The 23,950-nt window shown below is 40.5% G+C and overlaps 1 protein-coding gene across 6 annotated transcripts in view; it reads left to right on the top strand.

The window, feature by feature from the left end:
• Positions 1-23,655, top strand: part of LOC134521820 (protocadherin alpha-C2-like) — a 195,237-nt gene extending 171,582 nt beyond the window's left edge. For 5 of the 6 annotated variants that reach the window (XM_063348804.1, XM_063348801.1, XM_063348802.1 and 2 more), the window contains exon 4: positions 19,889-23,655. In XM_063348804.1, coding sequence (XP_063204874.1) covers positions 19,889-20,199 — 311 coding nt within the window. In that variant the 3' untranslated portion in view covers positions 20,200-23,655. The remainder of the gene's footprint in view (positions 1-19,888) is intronic. The other variant, XM_063348806.1, reaches the window with a different exon arrangement.
• The last annotated feature ends 295 nt before the right edge of the window (positions 23,656-23,950 follow it).

Raw genomic sequence — 23,950 nt, forward strand, 5'->3', positions numbered from 1 at the left:
AGAGGACGGACAACTCATCATGAGTTCTTCCTGCCCTTCCCATGCCCTCTAAGGATATGCTTCTAAGAGCATGCTGAACTCAAAACAGAATCGACTGTGAAGTTCATGAAACTACTGAAATGCAGATGGCCATCAGATGTAGTAATACCACTGCAGAAAGAACAGAGTATGTGAAGAAAAAAATTTCTTATATCCACTAAAATTAGAAAAGCAGTTCCACAGCCAAATGGTTATTTAAAAATTGTCAGGCAAAGTGAGAATCAGCATTGACAACACGTTGAAAAAAGTATCAGCGGTTTCCACCATGGGAGGACAAACTGATCTGCCCAAGGCAGTCTTCCCTGACTGTGGTGCGAGGACTATGTTCTGCCAGACAGGATTTACCAGACTAGCTGATTGCCTTTGTATCTGCTTTTGGTAGGAATTTCTGGGAGTAAATGCTTAAGGGCATTAGGGTTTGAAAGCTTTTTTTACTATTGGTATATGCAGACCACAGAGGAACTCCAAGGCATCTGAATGGCATCCATTTAGAGAAAAGGCATTAAATTTCCATTTTTGTGGAAAAGAAAGCAAGCCTGGAGAAAAATCCCCAAATCACACACTAGAAATGTCTCTTTCTACTGAGTGTAGGAAGTATGTAGCCAGCTATCTCCCTTTTATTGCAGACTCAGCTTTGCAGCATATCTAAGTGAGATGAAACCTGCCCCAAGACAGGAAAATTTATCCAGGCAGACAAGCTGAAGATGAATAAGGCAGAAGAAATGTGAATAATGCTAACTTCTGAAAACTCCAGTAGTCTGCAGGAGACTGAGAGCCTGAATGGACAAGCCGAGACCAAAGGACAGGAAGGGAGTAAGCAGTTTATATTGTCACCAACTGCCTTTCTAAGTTCTGTACTGTCCTATCAGTATCCAAGAAGCCTTTCAGATTGTTGACTTGCAATAATGCAACAAGACCAGATTCTTGAAATAGAAAAAAACCCCCATAATTCAGAGTTCCTGTCTGTATCCACCCTCCTTCCTACACTGTTAACCCTTTTAGCTACAGGTTTTCTGATGATTTCTCAGTATGGAGGAGATCATTGTGCATTGATCCTTCACTTCTAGTGAATTCTCCACCTATATGGCCATAATTTTTTTTTTCTGTATTCCACATATGTGTAATACCTCACTCTAGTTTTCTCTCTTTCCTGCAGCCTGTTGAAGTGACAGTACTATTTTCATGCATTTTTATCTCACTTTTATGGAATCAGCATTATTTTCATGCACTGACCTGTTGCTTTTAGCATCCCTACCATTTACTTGAAAAAGGGGACAGAAGATCTGAGTGGACAGCAGGAAATGTTATATCTATATTTTGTTCCATTTGAACCGCAGCTTGAACCTTGCCCTCCCCAAGCTGTAGTTGCCTCATTGAACTTGGGGATTCCTTTCCAAGGACAGGGACTTTCATTCCTTATGGAGAGACAAACAGCCTTGCATTGTCATGCCTTTTCTCACGGCATCTTTGAACCATTTTGCTTCATGCAATACATAGACTCTTCACTGCCTCTTGTGCTCTAGGAGCAGTCCTAGACCAATACCAGTGAGAGCTGGACTTTGTGAAATCTCATTGTTTTCTATTTGTACTGAAATGAACACATTATCCAGCTAATGTTGTCAGAGAGCCCCAGGTTTTCTTCTGAATCCTGGAAATGAGTGAAAATCTTACATGTATATTTAGCCTGTGCTTTCTATATGGAAAGTGAGGCTCTGTACTGCTCTATCAAGGGGTTGTTCTCTCCTAACATGGGCTCGCCAGTCATCTTCTTACCTGTACCTGCTCCTGTTGAAGAACTAAAATGCTGAGGTTGTGGTGAAGTTGTCTGGAGACTCCTAATTACCTGTATCTTTTATGATTTTATTTTTAGCTCATTTATGGAATGTAGATTGCCCAGTGTAGTTGATATCTTCCCTTAATGATACACAGTGCCTGGAAGACCAGACTATTTTTTTTTTGGCAAAGATTTCAACAGTCTTTGATACTAGTGCCTGGGACTTGGGTAATATTCTGGTGGATTCTGGCAAAAATGGACAAGATTGCATTGGACTGGTTGTACGTCTACTTTTGAGGTACAGGCTGGGAATTGGATAAAATAGTAATTAAATATTTACCATTTGGGCTTCACAGCAATCGCCTTTTCTTTAAGCTGTACAGAACATTATACTTGAGAAAGATATTTGGAAGCTAATTAACACCAGTCCCATGTACAGATCTTGGTGGTCAAACATCCAAAGAGCATCTAATTTTAAAAAATTGAAGTCTTGATTGTTTTCTTCTTTTTTTTTTTTTTACATCATCAGAATTATGATTCTTTTTTTTTTCTTTTTCTCTCCTAGTATTTTTCTAAAGCCACAGAGATTATAGATTTGGTTTTGTTAAATTCTGGGATTATATAGTGCTGGAGCAGCATTTGAGCCTTCAGAAAGTCTAGCAGTCATCATGTAGCATGCATGACATGAGAGAACTGGCCATTGTGCACCTCAGATTAATTACTGGCAAAAAGTGGAGCTGTATTAACTCCATGGTATTAATTTTTGTGAACATATTAATACAGTTTTCTACAACAGTTTTGGCACGCTGGTCAAGCCAATGTTCAACATATAGTGCTGCTGATGAACTGTGAATTTTTATATATTCCTGACTTCTGAATGCACAACTGCTCGCTTCACATGGGGTTAATAGTTAAGGTCAGCTCAGAGGCTGAGAGTATGGGCACCTCAATACGAGAGAGATCTTGAGGTGCTGGAACGAGTGCAGAGGAGAGCAACGAAGCTGGTGAAGGGCCTGGAGAAGAAATCTTATAAGGAGCGATTGAAGGAGCTGGGACTGTTTAGTTTGAGGAAGAGGAGGCTGCGGGGAGACCTCATCACTTTCTACAACTACTTGAAAGGCCATTGTAGAGAGGTTGGTGCTGGTCTCCTCTCACAGGTAATTAGTGATAGAACAGGAGGGAATGGGTTCAAGCTGCAGCAGGGGAGGTTTAGGCTGGACATTAGGAAAATATTCTTCACAGAAAGAGTGGTCAGACACTGGAATAGGCTGCCCAGGGTGGTGGTGGAGTCATCATCCCTGGATGTGTTTAAGACTCGTTTAGACGTGGTGTTAAGGGATATGGTGTAAGGGAGAACTTTGTAGAGTGGAGCTGATGGTTGGACTTGATGATCCCAAGGGTCTTTTCCAACCTAAATGATTCTATGATTCAATGATTCTATAACTATTGAAACTGTGAACAGGGATTTCTGTATAGCAGAGCTTGCTTTCTGCTCTGCCAGATGCTGAGTTTGTGGCCTTCTGGGCTATGTACAAATTCCTTCTACATTCGCGGAGGAACTGAGGAGACAAGAAAGGATTGTTTGTGTTTTGAATGGCCTTTATTCACTCTGAAAACAGGCAACTGTTGCAGGTTTTTTTGATACAGAACATGTGGTCTGAGACTGTGCAATTCTGGTGGTAAACGTGAAAAATATATAACATGGATTAAGGTAAGGGGAATATTTGGTTACTGAGATAAATTTAGTATTTGTGAAAGGGGACAAATTGTTGCACCTGGCAGCGAGATCTCCTGTTTACTGCAGATCTGCCCTCTGCTGGGCAGAAATTTCTACCTCCTTTGCAGACCTGCTTGTGTTTCATCTTTGGCCTGGAAGAATCAAGGCTAGCAGCCACTGGATATTTCTTACTTATGTGTTAATCATGCTTTTATTTCTCTGCTGAGGTTGGCAATTAGGGAAAAAGATGTTGTAAGTGTTATTTGTGGTGTGGAGATTTGTCCCTCCCACCACTTGACAGAGACCCATCACTTCATGCCACATAGGCTGGGAGGTGAAAGTTGCAGCAGGTTCTGGAATCTGGAAGTGAAAGCTTCCAAATCATACTAATTAGTAAAGCTTTTAAGATACAGGCAGTACATCCTAGCAAACATTCAGCTGGGGTTTCAGAATAACTTGGGTACACCTTTATGCTGAGACAACAGTTTGAATGTACAAACAGAGTTTCCAGATGAGAATGTCACTGCCTAATCGGGAGAAACATATTCAGGTCAAGTGCCAGATACAGTTATGCAGGATAACAGTGTTAGTCCACGCAGCCTTTAGGGAAGCAGCATAATACTGGAATGATGAAAAAGAATCCAGAAAACGGTGCACAACTTTGAAGGAAGCCATCAGAAGAAATTTTTCTGTCTTGCAGACCATGATTATTGATTACTCAGTTCTGTGATGCTCAGACACGAGCTCTTCATTGACTGGAATTAAATTTATGAAGGCAGTTGTGTTCTCTGCAGCAGTAACGCATGCAGGGCATGTTCTGCTTGTCACAGATGCCCGGCTAAGGAAGAGCACCTGTTATTAACTGCGTGATGGTATAGAGAATGGGATGGATAAACAGACCATGAAATTGCATTGGGTCAGTCCTATGCTGCCAGTCCTGAACACTCAAAACTTAAGCCTCAAGTAGAGACTGTTTTAAAAATTACGTGGTTGTCGTTTTTTTGGGGGGTTGGTTTTTTTTTTTTGGGGGGGGTGGGTTGTTGTTTGTTGTTGGGGTTTGGGGGGTTTTTTTGTTTGTTTGTTTTTGTTTTTAAACAAAGAATGAGTTCCTTTTATTTGCTTTCTGGTACATTAGCAGCCCAAACTAACTAAATTAACTTTCTTTTTTACTTCCCCCCCCCCGCCCCCATTTTCTTTTTTACTTCCCCCCCTGCCCCGTAAAACCTGAGATTCTCACAATATCACAAAACTACTGATACTTAAGTAAAGTGACAAATATTCTGAGAACTGGCAGGATGAACAAGCATGACATGATCCCACAGTGCAAAGACTAGAGACACAAAAATCCCACACGGGTAGAAAAAGCTACAGGAGAAAATTCAGGCTGCAGTTTATTCTCTTTCATTATTTAATTGTGATTAAAATACAACAGCCGCAAGGGAAGAAGCTTGATTCCATTCCCTGTGTGTTAGACTATGGCAGTGCCACCTGCTCAGCATTTTTCTTTCTTAATGCAGCTTTTCTACTGAGCCCAAAGCAGAATTGCTTGGAGGAGCTGCAGAAAACTTGCAGAGAAGCTTGTGATAGTTGAGGATTAGGAGGCACGAAATGGGTGATTCACTTTGGCTTCTGAAGACAAGCACTAAATCAAAGCTGCAGGCAGGAACTTGAAGGATATTTGGGAGGAGTATGAACTGATTCCTAGGTTATTTACAGAGGGGAAAAATAGTGTGTTTTGCCTTAGGAAAGCTCTGCAGGTTTGGGTGCAGTTGCAGACCTAGTTGTCCAATCAGGTGACTTTAGGTCCTAGTGTGACCTTGGATCAATGAGATTATCTCAGCTTCTTCAGTAAGGGGAAAGTCATCCCACCTGGCACCATTTGTTATACGTTGATGAATGACTGAGGGTCTGAAGAGAGCAGCTGAGCAATTAATGGATTATTTTCAGTATTTATAAACAGTTGTATTGTTGGCTTCCTCTCTCACCTTTTTTTTTTTCAATTGTGTCTGTATCACTAAAAAATATTTATGTGCTGAAGGGAAAGCTCTGGCCCCTACAAAAAAAAGAGTAAAGCCATCATAATTAATTTCTGCTATTTGTTTCTCTCATACTATATGCAAGATTATATGGCTCATGTTGGTATTTGCTATTAAGCCTAAATATTTGTCCTCTCTCCGGGTATTGTCGCCTCCTGAAGACACATCAGCTCTAAGCAACTGGCAGATTTGCTCATCCAGAGAGATACAAATCTCTTTGCCTGTTCACTGAGTTGTTTCACTAGAGATGCAAATTGGATAATTGCTGATGCAAAAATTGTCGATAGCTGCTTGTCAAAGATCTGCATGCATGACTATACTGCTTTTACAGGAAGAGATATTAAATATTAGCGCTAGCTTCAGTAAATACGCACACACGTTTTTGAATATAAAATTTGGAGTTGTGTGCCTCTCTGGTGAGTAGAATGGACTATATCAAGCACAGCACCTTAAAGCATCCTTTTGCTGTCTTTTCTCCTCAGTACACAATATATGTGCTTTGACTGCACTTCCTCCAGTCTTTAAGTCGCTGCAGAAATTCCAGCCACTGAGCAGCTGCGTGTATGCTTGAATGAAGCGTGTGCTATTCCATGTGTCAGCAGGAAGAGATATAAATAGACCTTTTTTCTCCTTGTTGTCACAAACTATGTTTCTGCTGGCTACCCCAAGCAATTTCTTCTTCAAGTCTGGTGTAAAGGGAATACGTTTAAGTTAGGTTCAGTGCTGCAGTCGTGGATCTTAGAGAGAATATGAGGCAATGTAAGGATTGCATCCATTTACACCTAGTGCTTAGTGGGACAAGGCATATCAAGATTAATGAATGGCTTCTCTTGCTGCTGTCCAGGCAACTGGCCTTTTGGTGCAGAAGTTGCCTTTTATTTCCCCATTCCAGTGAGGGGATATATTGAAATAGCTGACAAAAATCCCTCTTTATGGGTGTGTGTGTGTGAAGCTCTTTCAGCTTTGTGCTCCCCTGCTGACACATGCTGGTCTCACACCTTTGCAATGAAAAATTGCTACTGTTGCCAACTCATATGCCAAATGCAGTCAGCTGAGTGATCTGGAGAGCTGGTGGGTGAGTTGGTTTGTCTGGCACGGGGGATCCCTGAGTGGGAGAACAGTGTTCCCTGGTATAGCAGGAGTATGCACTTATCATCATATAATCTGACATATGTGAGCTGCAACCACGCATCAGGACCCTATGAATTTGAGTGCTCTCCACGGATTAAAATGGACTGTGACATAATATCCATTAAGCTACTATTCCAGATACAGAGTTGATAATGTAATAAGCCCTTTCTTCCATGACCTGACCTGGTGGTGATGTGACTGAGAAAAGAGGCTGGGAAAGTAGAATCTGAAATGGGGTGTTTGTGGTGGAAGAGGGCTTGGCCCATCCTGGGAAGCACAACATCCTGGTTGCATATGACTTTGATGGACTTGCAAGTGACGTCTCACCTTACTTTTCCACCTCAAATCAGTTTTTAAAGTGTTCCTGATGTGTAAGCATTTGATTTGGCCTACAGTTTCTGAAAGAAACATCATCTTTACATTATGTATGTCCACCTCAGTGCCAGGACTACTGTGGGTATTAGCAGGCCACAATTTATGCAAAGAATGCATCAGTGCACACAACTCTGTCACCTGTTTCCTTTCTGCTAAAGAAGTGCCATACACAGCCCCCCAGCTGCTGCAGTTCAGAGATGTGCCCACAGTACAGATTGGCATACGTGAGGCTGACGCTTCATGGTGGTCCCTGTTGCTGACAGGAGTTGCTCTCTGCATCATTCCGAGTGCACTTACACGGAGAGCATGTATGTCACAATTAAGAAGCCAGTCACTCACCTCCTCAACAGTCACAGAAATTTAAAACAAATTGTGTATTAACTTGTATGTATATACACACAGTTACAATGGGAAAACAAAAGTTTAAAGTTTAATTCAGAGTTTAAATATTTTTTTTAATATTCTACAGGTAGATCCCGCCAGATGGTAACTTAAAATTCTATTGGAAGTGAGGGATTCAAGAAGAAATAACATCACCTTTTAGCCTTTTTACCACTAAGATCTTTTAAGTGTCTCTATTCTTTGACAACTTGGCCTAGTTACCTGGGCGTATGATACGTTTCCTGGAAGGAAAATAACTATGCTATCAATCCAGACATAGTCTGTCCTTGATTTTCTCCCCCAGTTTTCATTTAAAGGAAACATAGCTATAAGAAATATGAATATTCTAAAATCTTATCAGGATAGGATTTTTGTTCTCAGTCAGCCTTCATTAAGCAATAATGTAGAAATGAAGTTAATTTTCCTTACTTTGCTCTCAGACATCCCTTTTACATCCATTACACTTTATGTGTAATAATTCATTTCCCAGATTTGATCTTCCTGTTCATTTCAAGCCAGTTCTTCCATTTTTAATATTTCCTTCAGAGAAGTGAAACAGCAGGCATATTATATAAATAACTTTCTGATATCTTACTACAACTGTTTGAGCAATGCCTTTCTTGAGAGAGTTCGTTAGCAAATGAGCAGTTCCTGAGTATAATGTAGCGTCATATAATAAAGCATCATTTTATGTGGAAGAACAAGCCTGAGCCATTTCTCCAATTGTTCCATTGAGGGAACAATTCTTGGCTTAAATCATGACTGGGGCTATAAAATTAAAATAAAAATAACTGAAATAGAAAATGGGTAATTTACTAACTCTTAAACTGGGGTTATGAGGGCTGTCTTCTGAAAAGGTTACAGTGATAAAAAATTAGTGGAGATGGATCTACCCACTTTTTGGGTAAGTATTAAGCCTCCAAGGCTTAGTACTTACTGTCTGGTGAATATTTAAGAAAGTGTAGTCCTAGAGACAAGACACAAAAGGCATCTGCAACTTTTGTTAAAAAGGCTGTTGCAATGTGGTGCCATCCATTTCAAGCAGCTGCCAACTTTGATCTCATCTTTACTTAGATAACCATCCCTTAATATTCTGTAGTGGTGTATTGTCTCTGCCTCAAGTAATCTCTTTGTTAAATTTATTTTGTTTCAGCATTATATAGCCTTTACAGCACATCACCTAGCAATTTGTGATTTCAGTTTATGTGACCGAGTAAAGCACTGAACAATTTAGGAGGTTCATAAACACATTTAAATTGGCTTCCAACAGCCAGCCAGAGCAGAACTGTATGCAATCTATTAAATTCAGCAGAACTACACAGATACATACCTTTTTGAAACAGAATGCAAACTTTTCATCATATGGTTCAAGCAGGTAGTGTCCTCTCAATTAGGAGAGGACACCTTTGGCTGCAGGGAAGGACAGCAAGGTAGAAGGCTTGGAGACATGACACAGTAAGTCCAGACTTCCAGGACAATCTAGTTCATCTCATCAGTGCTGAAATAATCTACTTTAAAGGGTTAAAGACCCAGATGACTCTAAATTATCATAATATCTGGTTTTGCCTACAACCTAAGAAAAGTCCTCCAAGTGTGGAGCTTGCAACCACTTGAAAGAGCAAAGCTATTTCTGCAGTGGGAGAATGGATGTGGACAGTCTTTGCATGGTCACCTCCATTTTCTCCTCAGAGAATGTTTAAAGGATTCTAAAAAATAGAGAAATAGTGTAGCGTGCTTATCCAGGGGGGTTATCATTTTGTATTAGCAGTTACTCATCACATTTAATTAAGGATTCCTTTTTAGCTGATGTGAAATATTATTAGCTCCATTCATCCCATATCAGTAAAAAGGAATAATAATGGGACGTGATCCTAACAGGAGATGACAGGAAGCTGCTAATGTGACATCCATATTGTGGAAGGGAAAGAGGGCTGTGAGTGCCAGAGTCTGTTTTGAAGCCTGCAATGTCTTCAGTTTTATAGTCCCTTCCTGTGGAAGGTATCAAAGTAACACACTTCTTTTAGGACAAGTTGCTGGCTAACAGCCATATCAGTGAGAATCAAGTTAGACATTGGTTAGTATTTAATTAATTGGCTTTTAGAGGGAGAGAAGTTTGCAGAGATTTGGTGATAAACTAGTCAGAGTAGGTCAGCTAAATGATTTTGTAGGTCTAAATTAATTTTATATACCTTTACTTTAGTTTACTTTTAAAATGAAGAAATCCCTTGAGGCTACCAAACTAAAGTAAACAGTAATAATGACATTTCTTCCCCTTTTTAGTCCAGGTAGAGAAAATGACAGTTTAAGCTTTGATCCATAAAATTTCATTAAAATTATCCCTTTATTTGTGATTGGAGCTAGGGAACAGGTTCTAGCTCTGAGGTTTAGAGCACAGAGCCACCTTCACCGTCTGAGAGACAAGGCACTGCATTTTCCACTCTCTGAAGCTGTGTGTGTTTTTTGAACTGAAGCTCACACATTCATTCATGTTTAAAATAGACGCCTCTAAAAGCACTGAAATAAATGTGTCCCTTTTTCTTTCACTACCACTTCAAGCATCCAATTAGTTGGTTAAAATTAGATTCTGCTTCGAAAGACTAAAATTGATGCTTCAAGTTTCCATAGTTACTGTCTTTCTGCTAATTGTGCTAGATTTAAAAGTGGGGACTCTCTTTTGCCTACCAGCACTGGGCTTTGGCAGCCATGCTGGGCTCGTTCCTCTTTATGCACCAGCAGTAATATGGGCTGTGCTAAGATAAATTCACCTGCAGAAGGTTTCCACAGCTGTAAAGTCTGGTACTTGGTAAAGAGTTTTGTTGAGGGTAACCAGAAAGGACTGGATTCAACTGAATTGTCTTAGGAGTGTTTACCCTCCGAGGTGAACACAAATAAAAAGCTGGTCCTGTCCAGGAGATACAACACTAGGAGAACATCCAATCCTGCCTTCTATCTTTCCTTCAGGTAACCTGAAATCCCCAACATGAAATTGTCCTTTGGGGAATCAATCGCAGCCAGCCATTGAGATGGGGGCTGAGGCAGAAGGTGGCTGTAGATAGGAGTCCAAGCTGCTGATGCTGTGATCACCCCATAGAAGCAGAGTGGCCTCCAGTGGCAGGAGGCGACCAGATAAATAGTCTGTGCTCTTGGCCTCAGTTCAATAGCTCTTCTAGCAGAGAGCAAGGGGAGGGGGGGCTGGTTGGCTGCACAACACTGTTACAGGCTGCAACAGCAGCCAGGAAATGCTTCCTCCTTTTCACCTTCACAGCAGGATTTATGATGGTCTGTGAGCCTGTTGTCTTTCACATAAAAGTGCTTGTATAGAAGAATTAAATTATTTTTTATTTAAGTTTGACAGAACACAGTAACCGGAATTGGCTTTCCATGATACAGAGTGAGCAGTGCATGGATCTGTTCCTGTCCTCCCGACATTTGGAGCTTTGTCTTCTGCAATGACTTTTGCTCTCTTTGCAATATTTCATGTCTTCATATAATAAAAGCAGCACCCACACACAGCACCAGTCAGTTGAAAGCAGTTAGAATGCCACCTCCCTCCTGGTTACATCCAGAGGGAGTTTTGAGCCACAAATTAGACATCCCGGTTTTTAAAGTCCATATTTTTGGGATGTCATCTAGCAATCCTAAACTCAGCCCTTGGCGGAGGCTAGGTAGCTGTTTGCTGCTCCACTTGTTCAAGTTTAGGGTATTTAGGGAGGCTACATAGCACCTGGTTTGACAAGAAGACAAAAAAAGCCTTTTCTTTGGTGGAGATGGGGGGCAATGGCAAGCCCAACCTGCTGCAGGTCCTCAGGGGAAGCATTGTCCCCATCCGCTTCCCATGCCACCTATCCGCTCTCCCTACCCAGGTACAGTTTTCCTGTACTATTCACTGCCCTTTACCTTACTGTTTGCTTTAAAACAAGGGCAGAATGTCTGATGCCTTAGCTGCCCACACTTTATTTGCAAGGCATTTATAAGATGAAAATCATCTGTTTTGGTTTTTTGCTGGGGGGGTGGGGTGGGGGTTTGGTCTGTTTTCAACTATGAACTCTTAAAAATGGTCACGGTGGGCCTGCAGATATGGTGAAAAGCCCAAATAAAAATCCACCTACCTTATATTGCAGGAGTAGTCTCTCCCTAACAACCTCTGCATGTGACACAAACATTCATACGCTGCATCCCCCAGAGTCCAGTGTCTGATTAGAGCTGGAGAGATGATAGGGAGCATCCTGGATGTGTGCGCATGCTGTCGCGGTGATGCAGCAGATTAATCCTCAGTTTAGTAAGGAAGAGGTTAAAGCTTGTGCTGAGCAAGCACTAACAGGTGCTTTCCAAGACAAATTCTACTGGTGAGAGCAAGACTGGGCACAAGTACAGCACTAAAAGGATGTTACCTGAGAAGGTTGACGGTTTTGTGGGAGGAGAAGCCTCTTTTAGTGAAAAGCGAGTGAGAGGAGCTCGGGGCTGCAGACACTGGGCTCTGTTTGCTTCTTCAGCAGCTGCGAGAAGCCATTTGTTGTGCTCTGGCCACAGCAGGCTGTGGTAGCAAGCAAATCAATTTTTGCTTTCACATATCTCAGAATATGCTAGCAGAGCTATTTGGTAGCTGAGACAACTGCTTTAGTACCCAGCCGTGTTTGCTTATAATGAGATAGATAATCTCTATCTAAATTAAATTTCAATGTTAGCTTGGACAGTAACCTGAGACTGAGCTGGAAATGACCTCTGTGCCCGCCCCCTGCTTTGTATCTGGATGTTGGAGCAGTGGGGGCTTACGGATCTCCCACAACATATGTGCTATAATTACCCCGTTTAATGTTACTGACTTTAAATCCAAGCAATGGATTAAAGCTACGGGCTCCTTGATGAGGAGAAGTTTTCATTTTGTTCATTCTTCCTGTCTCTGAATCATTAGTGCAGAACACGTCAAACAGATGGAAGGGCAGAGAATGAGAATTATTTCTTTCTTTTTTGTTCTTTAAGACTGCAAATTGATATAGTCGTTAGAGAAGGTTGGGATTGTTTGGCAAACTGATAGTTAAAATGGTTCAACTTTGTTCTGACTGAATCATTTCGCTGTCTTTCAGTTCAGTATCTGCCATTTTATCATGCTGATGATGGATTTTTATTTGCTTGCTTTGTTGTTGGTTGTGGTTTTGGTTTGGGGCTTTTTTCTTTTTGTTTTTGTTTTTTTTTTTTTTTTTTAAAGAAAGATTAAATGGGCATTTTAATCCCAAAAAGGCTTAGGGATGATCAGTGAAGCCAGAATGTCCGCAGACATCCTTCAAATGACAGAGAGGGTTTTTCAGTGCACGCTGTTTGCATTTGATGTGCTGTTTTGGAATCAGCGCAGAATGTCAGGCTCTTTATAACAGTGAATATTCATTAAGCCTGCCAGAGGCAGAAGCTGCAGTCAGTACAGCATCAGTGGAGGAGGCACGGAAGAGAGAAATCAGGTTAATGACTAGCTTTCTCTGCAATTTGCTTCCTGCTTATTGCCTGATCTCAGTTTTAAATAAATTCATTTAATTAATGTGTTTTGCTACTTTGACCTGCGGACAGAAGGGTCTGTGATTAATGATGGGGCATTCCTAGTCTCACAGTGGCTTTAGTCGGCATGTTCTGGTGTGTAGAAAAAAAATTAAAAAATATTTCCTTTAAACTTAATAATAATAGATGGTTGGATTGAAAGCTTTTATCTAAATGATCTCCTGAGTCGGTGAGCCACCAAATTTTTAAAGACAGGGACAAAGTGGTGGTGGGGGGGTGTGGTGGAGCAGACTAAAAGCAAGCTGCTGTCTTGGCTGAGCATGTCACACAGTCAAAAATGTCTCTGTAGGGAGACAGAGCTGCACAGAAATGCTTTCCCCTTCTCCGCCTTGCACAGGGGCACATCTGTTCTAACACGAGTTAGCCTTCTTCTGACAAAGATTAAGAAAGCAGCAGAGGCATAGGAGGTAGAGATGTACATGACAGAATATATGGCCAGCTCGCATTATGGGAAGTGAGCACCACCTGTTCCTAGTAAACACCAGATTGGAGCTGTGGGGCTATACAGGGACAGGAAAAAAACATGTGCCCCTCCCAAAAAGAGAGAAAAATGTCAGTGAGATAGAAACTGCAGTCTTTGCCCAGTCCTGACGGGATATTGATTTGTGGGTGGAGTGATGACACGTTCTGTGAGCAGGCATTTTGCCCCAAATTTGGAAGACGTCTCAATTTCAGGCTGTTTGTACCCATCACACTGCATTTCGACTTTGTTCCACTTACCTATCAGCTTGGCTGGTTTTACAAGCTGATGAAAGCCAACCCTTCAATGGAGTGAATTCGCAAGTGCCGCATCTGAAAAGACAGCACTGTAAATCTCGGTGACAGACCTGTACTTTGGAGCTTTGCAGCGGAATATCACTTGAGACCTAAACTGTACTGTTGTTATTGCTGTCACAACTGAAATGTACCCTTTTAAGAGGTGGAAATGATGCAACCTTAACAATATGGCTGAGCTTTCTCAGGTATTTCTGAACAGAAGATGCCAATGTCTGCCTAAATGAAAAACCCATGAAGGGATTAGGGATGAGAAAGTAGCCTCATTTTGCAAATAATTGCACAGGATTTTTGTGGCTGTCACCATTAAAGAGATTAATTTCAAACTTTATTTTTAAAAATTCTCTGGCATGGTCCATTAGTACAACATCCCCCAAGCCACGATGCTGCTTAACTTGCTCCTGAGGATGAAATTCAGCTTCTTATGCACTAACCACCTAAAAGTTAGCTAGTTTAAGTTGGCTGTCCAGGCTTTACCTGTAGTTAAATAAGCAAAGGTAATACAGCTCCAGCAGAGAGAGGAGAGGAACAAAGAAAATTCAGTGCATGTAAAAACAGGCATTTAAACTAGGTGGGTTGAACTGCCTTCTGAGAGCACGTGTCTCTTTATAGCCTGTAGCAAGAACTAAATTGGACAGTTTAGATTGGATGCCTACTTCTTTGATGGCTGAATTTATAAAAGGGATACCTTACTCTGTGGGTGGCATCTAAGAAAAAAAATATTAGGTGCTTACAGCTACTACAAACTAACTTTTAGGGACCCTGTTCCTTGTAGTAGGTGCCTGGGCTCCCTGCACAGAGCACAGGGAGAGTTAGGTACCTCTGAAAAACCTGTGTGCTGAGATGAGGAGCATGTGAATGAGCAGCTTTGTGCTAAGCGAGGTGACACAGGTTACATGCAAACTGCTCCCTTCCTGGGATGTTGGAGCCTATGACATCCACATGACACTTTCTGTCTGACAACGTGTAGGAAGTCAGGTACTTTCAGATCAATTAGGACCTGTTGAACAAGTCCCTGTGGGTTGGTTGATGAGAAGCTCAACATGAGCCAGCAATGTGTTCTTGCAGCGCAGAAGGCCAACCATATCTATCAAAAGAAGTGTAGCCAGCAGGTTGAGGGAGGTGATTCTCCCCCTCTACTCCACTCCCACCTGGAGTACTGCATCCAGCTTTGGAGTCCTTAGCACAAGAAGGATGTGGACCTGTTGGAGCAGGTCCAGAGGAGGGCCACAAAGACAATCAGAGGGCTGGAGCACCTCTCCTATGAAGACATGCTGAGACGGCTGGGGTTGTTCAGACTGTAGAAGAGAAGGGTCTGTGGAGACCTTATCGTGGCCTTCTAGTATCTGAAAGGGGCCTAGAAGAAAGCTGAAGAGGAACTTTTTACAAGGGCATTAGTGACAGGACATGGGGCAATGGCTTCAAACTGGAAGAGGTGAGATTTAAAGTAGATATCAGGAAGAAATTTTTCACTATGTGGGTGGTGAGACACTGGAAGAAGTTGCCCAGGAAAGTTGTGGTTGCCCCATCCCTGGAGGTGTTCAAGGCCAGGCTGGATGTAGCTTTGAGCAACCTGGTCTAATGGAAAGTGTCCCTGCCCATGGCAGGGGGGTTGGAACTAGGTGATCTTTAAGGTCTCTTCCAATTCAGACCATTCTATGGTTCTATTGACTGAGATTTGTATGTTTTTCAAGTCCTGTGAGAGGTAGAGAGCTAGCGCTTATGACCTGTAAATGACTCTGGAAGAGAAAAAAGTAGCTAGACACTGTTCCCTACTGCTTCAAGCTCTCAGAAAGGTGATTTTAGGATGTGGAGGTTTTTTGTGTGTAGATCTGCCTAGGTATTTCAGACAACAGTCACTGGATAGAAAAAGAAGTGAAAGACAACCCAGAAGTCCTTTCCTCCCAACTAAATATATGATCTACTTGACTGCAGAGTCTCTGTTGCTCTCAGTTCCATTTAAAGTCTACTGAGACACTTGTATTTTGGTGAGAGTACGAGGAAATGGAAGGGGTGAAAAGTTCATCTCCCATTTTAGCATGTAGACGCACAGGCAAAGAAGCATCAGGAGCTGCAGGTGCAGCCTAGATTTTGGGTTCTGCTGCACGTATGCATTTTAAAAATAAATCATACGGTCATTGAACATGAAGGCTGTCATGTTCCTAGAGAATAAGGCAAAGGGACAGTCTCCAAAGTAATCCTTTGAGTTACATCAGGAAATGGACAGACTGCGCTTTTATGTAGGAACTCTGGCAGATATTCCCTGTGTAGCTGTAGGGAGAAGAGAATTATAATGTTTTAAATGAAGTGTATAAATAGAGCTGATGGATTTGCTTTATTTAGATTTTCCTCTAGGTTTAATAAACAACTTTAAAGTATTCATTAAGACCCAGAAAATATACAAGAGAAGTACAACCAATCCTGTTAAATGTAAAATAGCATTTAAGTGGAAGGTTTTTGTTGTTAAATTCCTGCTTATAAGAAACAGAAGAGATGTTTAAGGAAGCTTTGGAAACTAGGTGATAAGTGACATTTATCCTTGATCTGAAATGCCTAAACAGACAACGTTGTTAGTACAGCTGAACTGTGACCTTCCAGCCTGCCAATACAGATAAACACACATGTTATCAGGTAAATAGTGCAGAAGGGAAATTTCCTGAGGAGGTTGTTGAAGCCCATAGGAATTAATAGGAAATGATGACTATTAACTCATTAAGTTCTGTCTGTCTCTGTCTTTTTGTATGTGAGCTCTCCACACATCTGTAAGGATAATTAGTTTCCTTTGGCTTAGTGAGTATTAAGGAGTATTAAAATGCTTAGTTCATATGGACAGCAAACGTATTCAGGGGCTGAGAAAAAAACACACAGAAATGCAAGCAACCCACTCCCCGCCTTGGTCTTTAGCTTGACAGAATCCTGATTCCAGGGTAGATACCATGGGTTTGTTGTGTTTGGATACATTATGACAAATGGCTTTGTGATAAATGTTACTGACTTCATCTGGTGAGTGGATTTGTCTAGGCAGAACCAGATTAAAGGGTCAGTATCCTGTTCTGAATTAGATTTCAATAATGCAGACCTGTATGTGCATGCTTTATACTGGCAAAAGTTTTCATGCAAGGAAAAAGAGATGCTGTACCTTAAGGATATCCTCTATTCTTGCACATAACTGTATTTGTGTGGTAAAATGGATAATATAAAGTCACCATCATTGTCTCACATCCTGTCTTCAGCATAATATGCTTATGTCAAAATGGCACAACCACACACCATGTTATTTCAGCTGTGCAGTGATGGCACCGCGGTCCGTAGAGTGTTGTAACCTTGTTCACTTCAAAGCAGTTTTTGGACTACTCACTGCTACAGGGGTCTCCCCAACCAGAGCAAGGATGGCTCAAAATGATTTGAGGTCACCTTCAGCTGTTTTTTTTCCTGCCAGGAACAGGAAAAGAGCATTGGGGCTGGGCCAATGTTGTTTGGAGTGAATGTTGCATGGGCTTGTTGGGAAGGAGAAAGGATTTATTTCTCAAATAGGGCTTACTTTATTATGTACAATATGAAAGCTCACATTTTTGTATTGCTGGAGAAAAACAATTGACTAATAATTTGGGAAAAGTCCAGGACACACAGCATTCACCTTAGTAATTTATCATCTCAAAGAAACAAAAGTGATATGAAATGTACCTGACCAAAATACTTTATTAAGCAGAAATGAACCCTGGATCATATTAATGCATTTAGTATGAAAGAGCTTGCAAGGACATTGCTATTGCAACAACAAACGTGTAAAAAATCTGAAGCTGATAGTTAAGACCATAGGAAATTTACAGAAAAGCTACAACGGATGAAATAGAGGAACTTCCACATTAATAACTTTTAATAATAAGATATTTGAGACTAGGGAGGTTAAGGTCATTAAAACAACTTCAGCAGTTCCTGGAAAGCACATAAAGTCAAATCTGCTTCATCATTAAATACAATCTTAGGGGAAAAAGAAGTGCAGAGGCTCTTCTAATTCTTGATTAAACATTACATTGTAAAAGCAGTCATATCACCTCCTTTACAAAGAATCCATGTGCCAAACCTATTACATGGATTTTAACGGTCTCATTGACTGTTCTCATGTATCATGTATACACATTTCTTCGTCTTTGTAACGTAGACATTCTGCGTAAATATGGAAAAGCTTAAAAGGAATCATCCTTTCCAGTGGTGTTTATTTTGCTGCCGGACAGGAGAAAGACTGTCAAGTGCAACACGTGTTCTTTAGCTTTTGGACCAGGAGAGCCTTACATCTGTGTGCATGACATACATTTTATTTCATAAAATAGAAAAAAAAGAAAACCGAAGATGACGAATCATAAAAGAATAAGAAGTACAGGAGATGCTGTTCATTTCATGAAATGGCTGCTAAAGCAAATGCAATATTCTTCATTACTACTACAGGGGTATGGAGCAGTCAGTAGCTAAGGTTTACTGAACAGCATCTTCTGGTCTGGTAAAACGTTGGAGATCTCCCTCTAAAGTGTCTATTTTGTTTCCTATTCCTGCTGTCTTTCACCAGGAGGAGACCTAGGAATTCTGGTTCTTCTCCTCCTTTCTGTGCCCTTGCCTCCTCTTCCAAGCTATATAGAGTCCCTTTTGGATGGTTTTCCAGCTCTACCTTGTAGCAATGCAGATCCCGCACCCTTCTTTCCCCCAAACATCTTTACCTATTCAACTGGACAGCTCTGATGCAGAATACAATGATGCTGAGACTTAGATCAGTGGTATTGGCATTGTTTGTGTGGTATTGCAAGAATTGGTGTGTGGCTAGGAGTGTGTGACAGGTCCTTTTGTTTTTTATAGTGTAGGTAAGAATGTTTTCATCGGATTTGAGGGCTTTAGCATCAGTGCACAAGAATTGAGCTTTCCACTGATCACAATCCTTTAAACACTTAAAATGATATACTAAAATAAGTATGCTGCTCCTATTCAAAACGGGGAATTTTGTAAATTGCAAAGACTTTTCAAAGTTTAAGAAAAATGAAAACAGCCAGGTTTTAAGACTTTCTCTCATAGAAGAACCCGATTTGTGTTGCATCTTATTATACTAGAAAATTGCCCTTGTCAGGACAATATACATAAACTTTTCAATCTGATTAGCTCAATCTTGCAAAATCATGGATATAAAGTTAAAACTTGTTTCATACTGCAAGCCTAAAGCTGGGGGCAGAGCTTCACTTTATATTTCCCTGTATTAAATATTGTGATCTACCATATCAATTTAAAGAACCAAGTGTTAGTCACCAGTCTGGTGTTTTTCAGCCTTTATGTTGTGATATTACATGAAGAAAAAAGAAACATAATAGTGAGGGCTTTCCCAGTTTGAGAACTCACTGCAGTATTATTTACTTCTGAACCATTCTTGACAGCTTACTACAAATTTAGCATCGGCCCTTTCAGATTTCCCATTTTGCTTATAAGTTCATAGTTTAGAAAAACTTTAAAACTCTCTTACAAGAGTCACCCCATTTCCTGGCAAAAGGGAACAGGTTGTTAAAGCCTCACCTTGAAGAAGACTAATGAATATTTCTGAGACCAGATTCGGCACCCTGATTGAAGGAGTTCTGCGGTATCTCTGCCCAGACAATTCAGTTCGCTCCTGGTTTTGCTCTAGGGCCATGACTGCTGATCATAGCATACATACATACACACATACATGCATGCTAGTTGGCTCTCAGATTCCTCTGTGGGATGCACCAACTCATTCCTTCCACGAGGAATCCTGGCCACGGCTGACAGGACGGTTTGCTAAGATATCCAGCGTGGATGTACATACTGCCAAGGCTGACTCCCCCTGCCCTGGACACTGCTCTAACTGTTCCCAAAAGACACCCTCAAACATACCCTTGTGCCATGCAATGCACATGCTTGTGTTTCATGAGTCAGTGCATACAAGTATTGGGCAGCCTGGACAAGAACCAGTCAATAACACCCGGACGAGCAGCCAGGCAACCAAGAGTCAACGTAGAGCCAGGCTAAAGCCATAGCTTTCAAATAGGAAGCTGATACTCATTGAGTGCTTGTATTTAATGATGCTTTAAGCTTTTCTTGCTGTTTTGACTTTTTCAGAACCTGAGGCAGGAGAGGTGTCCCCCCCAGTGGGAGCTGGTGTGAACAGCAACAGCTGGACCTTTAAATTTGGACCGGGCAATCCCAAACAAGGTGGTCCTGGTGAGTTGCCAGACAAATTCATTATCCCAGGATCTCCTGCAATCATCTCCATCCGGCAGGAGCCACCAAACAGCCAAATTGACAAAAGTGACTTCATAACCTTTGGCAAGAAGGAAGAGACGAAGAAAAAGAAGAAAAAGAAGAAGGGAAACAAGACTCAGGAGAAAAAAGAAAAGGGCAACAGCACCACTGAAAACAGTGACCAGTGAGGGGTTTATACTGAAAGAACCCACTTAGCCAGTTTTTGTAATAATGGCAGATTTCTCCTATGTAGCAACTCCCAACTTCTTCCTACTGTTAACAAATTTCCTGTATGTACAGACTTGAGAAAATCAGCAGGAAATTCACAGTGTCTGTCTAAATTGCTTAACAGGTTTTGTCTTAAAAGCTTTATTAAGTCTGGTGTTAACTCTTTTTCTCCACTCTGGCTTGTTTTCAGAATCTAAAAAGCAGACACAAGTTTCCTTTCTCCTACGCCGAAAAGGAGAATCTTCACAGTACAGCCAGTGAGAGGTTGGACTCTGCACTGTGGTTCCTGTGCTCCTGTCTTGATGACACTTACAGGACAGGTTTAAAAGTTTTAATGTTGTGCACCCTCTATCTGATTGGAAATATTTGTGTGCAGATGTCAGCTAGGTGATACGAGATCAGATCATAAAATGCAAGAAGAGCTGGTAAATATGCAACAGAGGAAACACCTAATGAACACAAATGTTCAAAGATGTTCAGGCTGGGGAGAAAATGTCTGAAAGGAGATGACCAGACTTTTCAAATCGTGAGAAGTCACTGTGTGGAAATACTGAGTCTTATACATGACGTATTGTACACACTCCTGCAAATAAAACCTCACATTTACAGCTCTTTAAGATACCATAAATTTTATCTCCTGCCAAGCAAGCCATTGGGAAAATTGTCCCTTAAAGCCCTGCATTACCCTGGCAAGGCTAGCCCTCAGAGTGTAAGAAGGGCTGGGCTGACATCCCAGGAATGTAACTGTGATGCTCTGTGTCCCTATTTCCACTCTATCATTATTTTGCACATTATGTCTCTGAAAAGGTCAGAGTTTTTCCACGACACTTATGCAAAAGAGAGAAAAAAGAAACGTTAACTATGCTATTTGTTATTCGAGATATTTATTTATAAAGAAATATAGCTGTAAATGTTAAAGAAATATGATGCCCTTTAACCCAAACAGAAGTCATTCTAGAGCCATTATAAATTACAATTGCTGCTATTAAAGTGCTTTAGAAAAATTGCCTGAAACATCTGTATTATATCGGCCACTTGCCAATGACAGCTTTACTCTGTCGGGTGACTTGGGGGCTGCCTCTTGCATGTTTTAATAAATACAAGAATATCTTCTTTTTTTTTTTTTTTTTTTGCATTAATCTGCACTTTGAATACACTTTTGCAATCAAACTGTCCTAATATGAAGAAGCAGAAGCAAACTCCTCACACAAATGGATTTAATAACCTGCTAGCTCTGTGCAGTACCTTGGTGTTACCTCCCACAAAACCTTTTCTGATTTTAGTTTTACTTTTCTATGAGATTATGAATTTCTGACCCTACTAACACTCATTATGTAAAATTCAAGTACTGTATGTATGCTGTATGCTCTTATAAGAATCCTGAAATATTTATTCTGTGCTTGTGTATGTGAATGTCAATGCAACTATTATTAGAGTGGACTTTAAGCTTTACCGTTGAATGTAAATTCATTATTTCTTTTTTGTACACTTGTGAAAAAGTGGAGTAGTGTTAATTTTTTAAGCCACTGTTGATTATAAGTTTTTTGTGTATGAAACACAAGTAAAATATCTTTCTTAAATCAAGCCATGCATGCATTTTGGGATTTATTGGTAAGAATCTGTGAAGCTAAAGCTCTGTGAATTACTAAACCTAAGGGTATAAATGGAATCTTGAATGTGGTTGAGGATGTTGATATAAAACCAATACATGTATTTTTAAATAGAATATAGCTGATGAGGGAATTCCAAGGAGTTTTCTACGCTATTGTACATTCACAGAATAAAGCTCAAGTGTCGTATTAATTGGAACTGTGTAAGAAACTACGTAGCTCTGAAATTTCTAACAGGCCCTTTAATCTAGGATCAAAGAGAACAACTGGATTTCTTGAGACGTGTCCTGGATGTTTTAAGTTTCCAAACTGCTGACAGTTCAGAATAGGACAACTCCTATTCATATTTAAGAACCTGCAGCAAGTCTTAAAGCATCACAGAAGGTAAAGCTCTAATAAAAGAACTCATATCTGAAAGCATGTACCACCAATGGCCTCATGTGGTGTATTTAGAGTTTTCTTTTGCTACCAGTCTTGTTTTACTGGCAGTGAAAAAGATGCTACTTGAGAAAGAGAATCCTTGATTCCATTTTAAAGAATAGCCATGAGGGAAAATACTTAAGATTTGGGGAGGGAGCTGTTCTTTTATGAAAGTGTGCTGTGCAAGTACATTTAGACTTATTTTTTTTATTTGGTGACTAATCCAACAGTTCCCAAAATGTTCGTAAACTGGAGTTACAATGGTAACGTAAACATACAGAAGGATGCTGTTGTTTTGTACTCATCATAAAGTAGTCCTCCTCAATGCCTCTGGCAAAAATCCAGCACAAAGATTTAATTCTTACAGGAATCTTTAACATTTGATTATTTTTGGATTTTAATTGATTATTTTTTTTCTTTGGAGTGCTTGCCCTTTCCTCTCTACAGGCCAATCTGATTCATTTATTTTTCATCAGTGGTCATACACAGCTGGCTTTCCAAGGCTTGCTTCTATCAGAATCAACCAAGAGCTGCAGTATGTTTCCGATTTGCCTGTTTTAACACAAAATAATATGTGCCAATGCTGGCTCTGCTGCAGGTGCTTACTGCAGGAGGACTGTATGCTTGCATGGCTTGGTAGACAAAAGCAGAATATCTAAAGATAAGCATTACAGTATGCAGATCTGATAGACTAGAGAAAAAACTCTCAGAGGAGAGGAGATGCTCTTGCTGGAATTGCTTACAAAAAGGCTGGATTGCACTAGTAGAATATATATTACACAGGTTCACTGTGTTTTCAGAAGACTTAATCAGACACCTCACCAGATTTTTAAAAGATTTTTCCATATTTGAACCCTCTAGTACAACTGGAATGCTGAGATGTCCTAAGTTAAATGTTTTTGTTTCAAAACTAGTATACAAATTATACCGTTGACATCCTTGATTTTGGGTGTCCAGAAGAAGGAGAAACCCGTGGCATGAAGTATTTTTGGAGGATCAAGGTGGGGCGGGGGCCAGAATTTGCACATTCTGCCACAGTTTTGGGGGTTACCGCACAACAATGGGAATTGGGAATCAAAGGTAGCCAAGACCAACAAGAATCAAGAAATAAAAGTTTCTTTTATCCTCTTGATGACAAGGAAATGAGCAATACAAAATACACTGCATAATTTGTTAACAAGGAAATTACGATTTTGGGGCGCTTTATCACTTGAACAATTATTTTCTCTCAGAATACATACATTTTCTACGAGCATATCGTCTTTGGAAGTCTGGGTTTTATGCATACAAGATCAGTGGCCAAAACTATTGAGCTTTTATAACAATTAAGCCTGAGTTATGTTGTATATTAATTACATCCTGTCATTAAAAAGATCTCATTTTACATTAGGCTTCTAAGGCTTAGTCTTGTGCGATTTCTTTCCGCTCAGTATTTGGGTCATTGCACATCACAGGAGGGGTATCCAATTAAAGTTTTCCAATGATCTTACATAAGGGGAAGGACATGGAACCCGAAACACATTTCCCAAATTTCATATATGAAAATCCATTATGGAATTAATTGCAGACAGGTTTGATATCTTTTAGGATCGTCTTTCATTTTCCCTTCACTCATTTGATGTGTTTCAAGAACTGCTTCCATTTTTGTAAAAAGTTGTTATGCTCTTAATTGACTTTCTCC

Source organism: Chroicocephalus ridibundus, chromosome 11, assembly GCF_963924245.1.
Source record: "Chroicocephalus ridibundus chromosome 11, bChrRid1.1, whole genome shotgun sequence".
NCBI classification, from domain to species: domain Eukaryota; kingdom Metazoa; phylum Chordata; class Aves; order Charadriiformes; family Laridae; genus Chroicocephalus; species Chroicocephalus ridibundus.